The sequence below is a fragment of the Sapajus apella genome, unplaced genomic scaffold (assembly GCF_009761245.1).
Source record: "Sapajus apella isolate SASKATOON/1434 unplaced genomic scaffold, GSC_monkey_1.0 scaffold153, whole genome shotgun sequence".
Classification (NCBI taxonomy): domain Eukaryota; kingdom Metazoa; phylum Chordata; class Mammalia; order Primates; family Cebidae; genus Sapajus; species Sapajus apella.
In genome coordinates, this window is record NW_022437093.1 from 1,880,094 (window position 1) to 1,892,166 (window position 12,073).

The window sequence follows — 12,073 nt, forward strand, 5'->3', positions numbered from 1 at the left end:
GATGACCATCACAGGCAACCACTTCCCAGCTCTGTGCCTCAGTTTTTTCATCTGTAAAATGGGATACATTCCCTTCCCTTCCTTAGGAAGGCACTTGCTCCCTTTCCTGGCTCTTGCTGAGTCTGTGGGCTCTGGGAAGCAGAAGTGGTAGGTAGCTGCACACATTAGGAAGAGAGCAGGCTGACTCTCAGAGACACCAGCTCACATCAAGTGTCCACTGTGCATCAAGCCTGCACGGCATTCCCTGAGGTATGAGTCACTCTTCCATTTTACAGATGGGAGTTGGATAGGTTCAGGGATTGAATCAGAAACATTTAGAATCTGGGTGTGTGCAACTCCAGATGTGCTGAACTTACTAAGCTCTTTCACTGACTCAATTTCATCACGGCAGTAGCGGTTGCAGGTATTTTTCTCATGTAATTCTCCCCGGTCAAACTTCTTACACTCCACACATTCTCTGAAGGAGAGAGGACACAGTGATTAAGGCAAAGGAGGAGCAAGCCTAAGTGAGTCCCAGTCCAGCTCCGATCTCCATGCATTCAGAAAGCTGCTCCACCTCCAGTAAAACACATACACACACACACACACACACACACACACACACACACACACACACCCATAAGACAATCCTGGGGACCTGAATGGCAAGTGTGGAGTTCAGGGGTAGGAGTGTCCCCCTCACCCATAGGCAGCACCTGGCAGCCATAGGCCTCCCAGGTCCTTCATTAAACTTCCCATTCCATCCAGGGCTGTGCCAGGGTGGTGAGTCCTATGCCACTTCTGAGAACTATAAAGTCAGAACCAGTCATGTCATTTGTGGGCCCAGTGCTAAATGAAAACGTCAGGTTCCTTGTTCAAAGATCACTAAGAATATCAAGACAGTGATGGCAGAGCATTGAAACAAGCATGAGATCTTCTAGGCACAGGGCCCTGTACAGCTGCGGAGGTTGCACACTTGTAAATCTGGCCCTGCTTAAAGCGGTAAGCACAATTGCAGTGCCATGGACATGGGCTGACAGGGCTTCCCCTGGCCCCTAACACAGGAGGTTTGTAATGGTTTCACAGAATGTCCTCCAGAATTCCAGCCCTCACATCTCCCACTGAATCAGAACATTAGCACTGGAACGTTCCTCAGACTGGTTTAGCATTCCTCCCAACTCCCAGGGATTCAGGATGTTACCCTAGGAGAGGACATTCTTCAATCGAAGTCCAGCTCGTTCGACTTTGGCCCCTTCACAGTCGGCTCTATTTCAACTTACCCAAAGCCTTGTGGAAAAAGGAGCGGTAGCCATCTGGCTGGAATGGACTCCTCTCCCTAAGGCTCTGGTGAGCAAGAAACAGACCTGGAAAGCTGGGGATTCTAGTCAGGGGATTCTCTCCTACCTCCCAGCCTCCTGGCTCTCTCCAAACTGTGCACTCACTTCTTAAAGGTGCAGGCATCTGGGCAGGTGGGGCACTTCTCACAGGTGTCCCCATAGGAGCCCGGCTGGATACAGACACAGCTGCCACATTCACACTTGCCACGGCCACTGCACAGCAGCCCGTTGCTGGACATGCAGGTGTCGGTGCGCGTGGTACAGTTGCAGTAGTAGCCGGTCCAGTCGGAGTCACACAGGCAGTCCCCACAGCTGCACTGGCCATGGCCTGAAAACACACAGCCCAGGAGGGTGGACCAGCTGGCGAGAGCCCCACCCCCATAGCAGCAGGCTACACACAACCACCCTGCTCTCCCAACCACACAGATAAAGATCCTCCAGGTTGGCAGGAAATTGACTCACTACCTAGGGGAGTCCAACCCAGCAGAGTCCTACCCAGCGAAGTCCTACCCAGTGGGGACAAACTCAGTTTTCTAAGTGTCCCAAGGTATGGCAAGACTTGTTCGGAGTCACTGTAGAGCAAGAGATTCTCAGGAACCAAGTCTCCTAGACCTCGTACCCTCTCTCTTGCCTTATTCTGAATACTTCTGCCTTATGAGAAAGGCAAGAGAAAGGGTAGGAGACTTAGTTCCTTCTAGTCTAAGGACTAGAAGCAAGCTCTTTAGCCCTGAGGGCTGACACAGCACAAAGCCACAGCCCTGAGCCTACACAGGGCACTCAGTAGCCTTGACAATGTGACCTGATGATGGCAAAAGGCCTCCCAAGCCCCAAAACTCTCTCCCTTTGACCTTACACAGGGCTGCTCGCCTGTCCTACCTGATCCGAGAGACCTACCATTGTCATCCTGGCCACCTAGTTTGGTTAGACAACAACATAGGGTACAGTTTGGAAGAGCAGGCCCCATCCCACTAACAAAGCAGCCACCACTTCCATTATCCCGTTTCTTAAAGCAGCTGGGTGTCACCTTGCAGGGTGAGAAGCAGGGCTCTGAGGGCGCATGCACAAGACAGGAAAATTGTAACATAGGGAAAGAAGGAAAGGAGACATCCAGGGTACGGGGCTCCTCCAAATGCAGAGAGGGAAGGTGCAGACAGAGCACCCTGAATGCCTGGGTAGATGGGGCGGGGCATCCAAGGGGCAGAGGGACAGCACCGAGAGCCCATGGAGTTGGCCAACAGAGCCAAGTAAGCACAGAGGGCAAATATACCCTACCTCCCAGACTGCCGAGGGCCAGCGCAGTTAAACAAATCCCATGAATGCCGTAGAGAAAAGAAGTCAGAAAATAAAAGAAATTAACTGAATAAAAGAGAGATTTTCCTAAGGTGAACAGCAGTAGAGGCAATCGCTAGTAATGGCTTCATGTAGCCTGATGGCCTCCGCCATGCCACTGTTGACTTGTCCTGGTTCCTGCCTCTGCACTCAGCAGTTGCAGAAACGTTTACCACCATCAAACATTTTTAATTAATTAATTAAGTTTTTTAAAGTTACGGGTGCAGTTCAAGTTCACCAACACAACCTGTCTTTCTCGTCCTGTTCTCTTCTCAATCTGACCTCATCATACCGTATCTGGGAGTCTCATCATATATCTGGGAGTAGAGTGGAACAGACTTGGAAAGCATTTAGAGAAGAGAATATGTATCTATTTTCCAAACCAACCAAGGAGTCATTTAATGTGTGTCGAGCACCGTGCCAAGTTCTTTTTCTTTTTATTTACTTTTTTTGAGACAGAGTCTCAACCTATCACTCAGGCTACAGTGCAGTGGTGTGATCATCGCTCACAGTAACCTCAAACTCCTGGGCTCAAGTGATTTTCCTGCCTCACCTCCGCCTCCTGAGTAGCTGGGACTACAGGCATGTGCCCCTGTACCTGGCTATTTTTGTTTTTGTACAGATGGGGGTCTTGTTATATTGCCTAGGCTTGTGCCAAGTTCTTTTTTATTTGAGAGTCTCAATCAGTCACCCAGACCAAACTAGTAAGAAAGAAGTTATGGAAAGTCCAATAACTAGGCTTGATCTCAATGAGAAATTTCAAGGAGGGAACATTTCAGGAGTCAAATGAACTGAACTATTTAAGTGAAGGGCAAATGGGCCTCACTGTAGACATTTCCGTGCCCTTCCCCAGCCTGGTCCTGTGTCCAGACAATTCAGTCATCTCTCCTTCTCCAGGTTATCGTCAATTCCTCTGTGGCCGGGATTCTCTTTGCACAAGGTGGTTTCTCAACCTTGGTACTTTTTGGTATCTGGGGCCAGATAATTTTTTGTTGTGGAGGGCTGTCCTGTATATTAGGATGCTTAGCAGCATCCTTGAGCTCCACCACTACATATCTGTAGCACCTTCCCAGTTGTAACCATCAAAAATATCACCAGACATTACCAATGCAGAGAGGGAAGACAAAATAGCTCCTTACTCCCCGTTGAGAACCACTGTTTTAAAGTCAACTTGATCATGCCACTCAACTGCTTAAAAACCTTCAAAGGCCAGGCATGGTGCCTCACGTCTGTAATCTCAATACTTTGGGAGGCCGAGGTGGGTAGATCACTTGAGCCCAGGAGTTCAAAACCAGCTGGGCAACATAGCAAGATCCCATCTCTACAAATTTTTTTTAAATTATCTAGGCATGATGGCAAGAGCCTGTAGTCCTAACTACTTGGGAGACTAAGGCAGAAGGATTACTTGAGCCCAGGAGTTCAAGACCACCCTGGGCAGCATAGTGAGATCCCACCTCTACAAAATTTTTGAAAATTAGCTGGGCATGGTGGCAAGTGCCTGTATTCCCAGCTACTTGGGAGGCTAAGGCAGAAGGATCGCTTGAGCCCAGGAGTTCAAGGCTGCAGTGAGCCATGATCATGCCAGTGCACTATGGTGTGGGCATGGAAACAAATGTCTGCTTCCCAGGAAGGATGGGGAACATGACCCAAGCTGCCCCAGCTGCTAAGTGTGTCTGGAAAGTAGCAATGTTGGACCGGTGGAAGGGTGGGGAAGGCAGAAAGGCTGTGTCCCGAGGCTAGGTTCCCTAGAAGTGTGGCTTGCTAGAGGATCTCATTCAAGGGACTCACTGAGGAAGTAGAGAGGGGGGAGGGAAACAGGACAGGGCAAGAGGCAGAGCTGGCAGGAATGTGGTCTCAGCCAGACGCCCTCCAGCCTGATCCCTCACAGAATGACCACAAAGCCAGGCCTATCCTGAGGCAAAGAGTCTGGCCTTGAGTAACCCCTTGTCCATTAGTCATTGGCCAACATCTAGGGGTAAGGCAGCTCCTGTCAGCCGAGGGCAGTTCTCCACCGAAGGGGCAGCTGTGAGCTGCTATTGGCCAACCTCACAGCAGCTGGGGGAGGAGTGCACCAGCCAGCAGAGCCAGGCGCCCTCCGCCTTTCACTACACCCTGCATTTGGCCATGGCTCCTGGATGGGAAAGACCGACACCACAGGGGCCTGGCAGCACTCAGAGACCTCCGCCTCCTCAGAAACCCTTGTCCCATAGTGTTTCCTTTGTGAGGCTAAACAAAGCGATCTTTGACAAGATGGGCCAGCCAGGGAGTGAGGTTGGGAGTGGAAGTGGCAGGCCAGAGCCATCAGGCTGACCCCAAGCCTTGGCAGGGTCAGCCCTTAAAAGGAAGCCACAGTGTGGTAATGTCACAGTACTGGCACCCCTCCTGCAAAAGGGAGGCTGAGCCTGGGTTCATAGGAAAGTCAGGGGAGTGGAGTAAAAAATGAAAGAGTGGAAGAGGAGAAAGGGAGGGAAGCTGGAAGAGCGAGGAAGGAACAGGTGCTAAGGTCTTTGGGAACAAGAGCCCTCTCCCTGTACAGCCAGACCTTCTGGGCTGATGCTCGTTCCACTCCTCTCTGTCCTGAGCCTGCCCTTCCTGCGATCCATCAGACAGCCTACTTCCTCCATGAAGCCACCCAGGCCTCCCTTGTCCCCAGTCAGTCTTGCTCCAGAGGACTCCCATTACACTCCCTGAGCACCCCACACTTCCGGGATCTGTCAGATTCAGCCTGATGTTGGGAATTATCTTTGTTTAACTGTCTTATTCATGCCTCTCTATCCTACTCCACAACAGCACAGAATCTGGCTCACAGAGGGTACCTGACTGATCTGTGGCTGTGGATGTGGCAAGCGGAAAACTCCCTTGAGGATGATGCACCCCTTGATGTTTGAGGCAGGAATGTTGATAACAAACAACCACGAAGACCAGGCCCAAGGTAGGGAGGGGACAAGGGGGATGGCCAGGAAACCAGCCACCATGCTTACAAGCCAGGGGCTAGGGAAATGGCCGAGTCACAGCACATCTGCCTCCTGAGCCCCTGCTTGTGGCAAAGAATGGACCATAGAGCCAGCAGCTGTGGCAAGGGCCAATGGTGAGCAGGGCTGGAAGCTCAGAGAGATCAGGGATCATGCATGACCCCTGGTTCACTTATATGGACCAAATGATACACAGGGCAGGTGCTCAATGATGTGTGCCCCTGAGTATCTGTCACTGGAGGAAGTGATGATGGCACCGTGGGGTCTAGATCTGAGGCTAGGTGGGCACCTGACACCCTAGCAAGACATCTTGTGGTTCTCTCATGGATCAGACTGGAATGCACTGAGGATGACCCGTACTTGCATGGTGAGAGGCAGGAACCGGGGCCGCTGACCCAGTCAGCTTTGTTTTGTGGCTTTAGCGGGGCAGCAGCCAAAGGAAACATGCCCTGGCTGGGATCTTCCCACAGTACCTCACATCAGACCAGGAACCATCAGGCCACGGAGGAGGACTGGCAGTGCCCCCACGGGCCATCACAGTACTCTCCTCGGACCACCCTCTCTCCCTCAGTCCCCAACCTTCTTCCCATGGGTCTCCCACTTCAAACTTACCCATTTCCTTTGGTACTTTGAATTAGTGTAAATACTGTCAAATAGTAAAACAAAGTGAAACTCCTGCCTCACCCCCAATCCAAATGGTTGTTGTTTGTATGATTTCATCTGTGTGCATCTCTGATCTCTCACTCTCCCCTACTCTATTTTCCAGGTCTCTTGTGATAAAAAGATAAACTCATGTAAAATTATTACTAACCTTACTACATACTCTCACACGTGTTTTCTAAGTCTATAAATAATAAAAATTTAATTATCATCTATCAGTAATTTTTTTAAACCTGAAAACGGGTTTGGTCCTTATACTCAAAAAGATTAGGAGCCGCTGACTTACACCTCTGCCCACAAAGGCCCATTCAGGCCCTCACCTATGTTTCCAGAGGCTGCAGGTGTATGAGGGGGTGTGGGTTTCAGGACAGGGGGCTCTGCAGTTCTTACCTGAGCACATCTCCCCCTTGTAGCGGACACAGGAGAAGTCATCACACTCGCAGTACTTGCCCGTGATCTTGCCAAAGTCACTGCTGTGGCAGACACATTGACCACAGAGGCACTCGCCCCTCTGGCTACAGACGGGCTGGCCCTCCCGGAGGCTGCACTCGTCCTGCTGGGAAGGGCGATAGTCTTCCTCTGAGCACTCACACTGGGACCCCAGCCAGCCAGGGCCACAACGACACACCCCACACTCAAAGGTCCCATTGCCATTGTTGCAGCGACGGCTGTTAGGTTCAGCTTGGGCCTGGCAGGCACAGTCGCAATCAAAGGTGACCTGGACGACCAGGCTGTCCTTGAAGCCCACAGGCTTGATGGTAAAGGACTTCTCCTTCTCCTGGGGGCAGCCTCGCACTTTGGCCTCAATGCTGAAGCTCACCTGGATGGAAAGCAAGATTGCATTTAGACACAGGTGGGCCAAGTTAACACTCCAGCTCTAGATGAAAAACAGTTGTTCCCTGCCCTGCCAAGGAATATTCAAATTGGGTGTCTTATGCTTCTGCAATCTGGAGTTCCTCAGCCTTCCCTCTACCAAAAACACGAGCATGGGAATAATATCGTTGTGACATATCTTGCTGGCTGCAGAGACATGGTTCACAGTCAGTAAATAATAGAAGGCTGTTTATTTACTCCACATGTGAGATAGACAAGCTCAAACTGAACAGAACCTGTGATCATGTGAACACCCTGCTCTGGCCACCTAAGCAACCTGGACTGATTGTAATTATCAGCAAGATGCACAAGGCACGGTTTTGCACCACACAATGCCACATGGTGGTCAACCCTAAGCTCAAGAATCTACTTCCAGTTCCATACATTTCACAGCTGTGCAATCAGGCATGTTTCAGAACAACATTTCCAAGGCGGGATGTTTGTACAAGTGCCTGAAAGACAGATATATCAATAGAAGGGATCAGTGGATCCAAAGAGCGATTTTCTTCCCCTTGTCCCTCGCCTCCCACCAACCCCTTTCCCCTTAGGCAGAAGCAGAGGAGAAACGACCAACAAGGAAAGTCATGGAGGGACTAGAGTGGTGAAATGAACATCTGATTTCAGAAGTTCCATGATGGTAGGTATTTTTGCCTGTTCCATTTGCTGTTAAATCCTCAGCAGCTAGAACAATGCCTGACACGGTGTTAGTGCTCAATAAATATTTATAGGTGATGCTGCCGTTTTACATTTTAGATTTTACTTTCTTGTGTCATTTTACAAAAGAAAGACATTAATTACCATAGGAAGGCTGGAGACTGGTGAGGAACTAAAGGTAAAGAAATATTTTCCTTTGAGATCGACTGTGTATACATAAACAAAGGTAATCAAATTGTAAGTTTTTAAAATTCCTGATAGTGAAGTTCACGTAACAGAAATGGCTTATGCACAGAAGGCTCAGAGGAAAAGATTGGTGGATCCATTACATCTAAGTTGGAATGACTTTCAGGAAAGGTATTTTTTCCTGCCCATATTTTTTTTTCTGGTGGAAGGAGGCCATTTTAAGTCATTGCAAAGGGAAGAAAGGGGGTCCGGTGCCCACAGATGCTCCAGGACAAAGGCCCTGCCCAGCCCACCTCACCGTGTCTCCAATCTTGAGTCCCATACAAGACTTGAGGCCAGGGATGACCTCATTGTTGAGGCAGGTGGCGTTGAAGGACAGAGACAACTCATCAGGAAGGTCACGTACTTCCAGCTCTACTTTAGAGCGGATTTTCTGAACAGAAAGGGGCACAAGAAGACAAGAAAATGAGGAAATGGGAAATGGCAAGAGCCAATTCCATCCCAAGCAAAATCTGCCAAGTAGCTCTGGACTCACCCCAGCAGTGCCAGAGGCCAAGATTTGCCCTGGAGGCTGCCGGAGCACCCCTAGAACGCTGTTTCCTGCCCAGGAACCTGCTCCCTCTTTCTGTCTCCACTCCCATCTAGGTGAGTCTGGGAAAAACAGACCAGCTACACCCTCCTGCAGGCCTCATAGACATTGTAAAAGGGGAGTGCCAATACTGGTCACCTCGGAAAGTGGCATTTTCTACCTAATGTTCATCAACCTCACCTTTCCCATGTCTCAGCTCTCTCTTTTCCCTGTTACTGGAGCCCAGTTTTCCCTCACTCTGCCCCTACAATCCAGGGCTCTGCTCCTGCTCCATCTAATCCCCATCCCCATCCCCTTTCTTTCTTTCTGGGCGACTTCCTTCTCAGAAGGCCGCATCCCTCCCAGAGCGGGCCATTGCCTGGCCTCTAGGAGCACACGGAGAAGGTAGTAAGACCTTCTTAGGTGGTAGGCTGCCAGCTGGGACTCACAAATCTGAGCCCTGTGTGAAAGCCAAATGAGGTGGACTCTCAGCAGGGTTATTCCCAGCACGCGACACTTACCCCATAAGCATCAACGATGAGCTGGAGGACATTGCTGGAATCCATGGACAGAACCCCAACTGTGGTCCCTGGGATGAGCTCACTATAGTTCTAGAAAGGAAGACAAAAGATGTCCAGAGCTTACTGAAGGAAGGTGGTCATCTCCAAAAGCCCTCCCCAAATCAGACTGAGGGTCCTGAGACGAAGATTGGAGGGAGGTATGGGATATTTCAATTGCCGCTGCCAGGAATACATCTGGCAGTTTTTCAGCCCTCAGCAAAAGTATAGGAAACCTCTTGAAGCCCTCACCCCACTGAATTACCTCCCCTCCAGCACCCCAAACACCAACACACACCTCATAAGGTCAAGTTTGCAGGAAAAAGGCCCAGAGTGCAACCTTTAGCTCCCGGGGAGAGGATTGGAGGAGAGTCTTTCCTGGTTGGGGATTATGGCCAATGCGAGCACATGCTAGCCACCTGGTGCTCCCACCATCACAGGGCCCACTCCAGGAAGCCTGAAGGCACAGTCACCTGATAGAGGCTGACTACATTTTCAGTCACCGCAAAGATCAAATTGATGTTTTTCTGGGATAGCTTCTCAGTCATCAGCCCCAAAGAGGGATAATCCTGGGAAAATGAGGTTGGAGAGGTTAATGAAGTCTCATGTACATCCCTAAGGTCTAAACCTTAGAACCGAGCTTGCTTGGGCTGTGGCTCGGACAGTGGTGGTGCTTAAACCTTTTCACTCCATGGTGTAAGTGAGACAAGAGCCCGGGCAACATAGCAAGATTGCCTTACTGCACTCCAGCTGTGCAACAGAGCAAGACTGTTTCAAAAAAAAGCGGGGGTGGTTCTTGCTTTGTCACTCAGACTGGAGTGTAGTGGCAAGATCACAGCTCACTGCAGCCTCAGTGGCAAAAAAATTTCCTTTTATTTACCAGATGTGGTGGTAAGTGCCTGTTGTCCTACCTACTTGCGAGGCTGAGGCAGGAATAGCTTCAGCCCAGGAGTTGGAGGTTACTGTGAGCTATGATTGCACCACTGTACTCCAGCCTGGGCAGCAGAGCAAGACCCTGTCTCTAAAAAAAGTGGGGGACAATGAGACAAGAAGGTTAAGTAGCACAGAAACCTGCCTGTGAACTCCAGGGATAGATGAAGAGGTGCAGGCCAGTGGTGTCAAAACGATGCACCTCTTTCTTCCTGCTTGAATGTAATGCACTAATACTATGGAGCCGCTTCCGTGCACCAGGCACTGGGTTAGGGCTCTTTGTTTTGGAACTACTGACAGATGCCTTGGCCTGGTCCTTGTGGTCCTCCACTGAGTGGTCTTTCTTTCCACTCACCTCTCTCCCTCTTCCACTCAGCAGTGATCTGGCCCGCTGTCTCCCACCTGGAGTAGCTTTCTTGTTGGTAATCCCCTTCCTTTCTTAGGGCCCAGCTGAGGCTCCACCTTCTTCAGGAGGCCTCCTTGGCCATTCCAGCGCATGACGAGCTTTCCTCCCTTGGATACGTATAGCCCACGTTGACTGTGCCACACCCATTTAGCACTAATCATGCATCTTGTGTTGTTAGTAAACATATGTATCCTTTCTCCTCAACTGGACCAGAAAGATGGTCTTGTTACTGCCCTCAGCCCCTGTCCCAGTGCCTTGCATAGATTAGGTGTCAAAGGTTGCTGACTCACTGTCTGGCAGTGCTTGATTTGGATATGACTGATGCCAAGGTACTCAAGGACACTGGGGGTGGTGGTAGTGAATGGTGAACACGTCCATGGGCTCCTAGACCTTGCAGGGAGCTCATTAGATCCTCAGCTCAGTCTCTTGCCTTCACACAGGTATACCTTTAAGCCACCTAGATGAGGAGGTCTCTATATTGTCCTTAGGAGACGAAGAGTTCACACCTGCCCCCGATACCTAGAGTATCACAGCACATTTTTCTTATGGCTTATAGCAATTTCTCCTGATTCCACTTAAATATTTTCCTCTTGTTTAACCTTCTATGGCCATATAAAACAACTTACAAGAAGTCTTCTCATGTATAAGCTAAATCATCCTTCAGCCTTCTTTCGTTTAAGCTAAGGCTCTGAGCCCTTTAATCTTTCCTCATAGGACTGGTTCACTATGCCTTTGATGATCTTTCCCTTCTTTCACTCTCTCTCTCTCTCCCCAAGAAGGGGTCTCCACTAGTAGCAACAGCTCACACCTATAATCCCAGCACTTTAGGAGGCTAAGGCGGGTAGATTGCTTGAGCCAAGGAGTTCAAGACCAGCCTGGGCAATATAGCAAGACCCTGTTTTTAAAAATTATCCAGGCATAGTAGTCCACGCCTGTGGTCCCAGCTACTTAGGAGACTGAGATGGCAAAGGCTTCAGTGAGCCAAGGCTGCACTACTGCACTCCAGCTGGGCCACAGAGCAACACTGCCACAAAAAAAAAAAAAAAAAAAAAAAGCGTGGGTGGTTCTTGCTCCATCACTCAGGCTGGAGTGCAGTGGCAAGATCACAGCTCACTGCAGCCTCAGACTACTGGGCTCAAGAGATCTTTCTGCCTCAGCCCCACAAGTAGCTGAGACCACAGGCACAAGCCACCACACCCAGCAAATCTTTGCATTTTTTTGTAGAGACAGGGTCTCACTATATTGTCCAAGCTGGTTTCAAATTCCTGGATTCAAGTGATCCTCCCACCTCAGTCTCCCAAAGTGCTGGGATTACAGGCATGAGCCACCATATGCTTGGCCAATCTTCCTCTTTTTTTTTCCTCTATCTCCTTCCAATAACCACAAGTTACTATTATATTCCAAGAAAGAGCTAATCAGGTTGGAGAGGAAGACCTGCTTTCCAGCTGGGTTGTAAAAATCCTTTGGGTCCATTCTGGATCCCATGATGCTGCCACTATGCTGATGACAGTGAAGTCAGTGATAACACCACAGTCAGGGACATCTCTAATGGTTACACAGGTTATGCACTGGATGACAGTGTCCAGTTGGTAAGGGATGGGGACAAGCTGAAGCCGAGCCCC

General features: G+C 49.8%; 1 protein-coding gene across 3 annotated transcripts in view; it reads right to left on the bottom strand.

The window, feature by feature from the left end:
- Positions 1–12,073, bottom strand: part of ITGB3 (integrin subunit beta 3) — a 56,994-nt gene that overhangs the window by 11,996 nt on the left and 32,925 nt on the right. For 2 of the 3 annotated variants that reach the window (XM_032265957.1, XM_032265956.1), the window contains exons 7-12: positions 9,589–9,684; positions 9,080–9,169; positions 8,289–8,423; positions 6,668–7,097; positions 1,422–1,644; positions 357–457 (exon numbers count right to left, since the gene is read on the bottom strand). In XM_032265957.1, coding sequence (XP_032121848.1) covers positions 357–457; positions 1,422–1,644; positions 6,668–7,097; positions 8,289–8,423; positions 9,080–9,169; positions 9,589–9,684 — 1,075 coding nt within the window. The remainder of the gene's footprint in view (positions 1–356; positions 458–1,421; positions 1,645–6,667; positions 7,098–8,288; positions 8,424–9,079; positions 9,170–9,588; positions 9,685–12,073) is intronic. The other variant, XM_032265958.1, reaches the window with a different exon arrangement.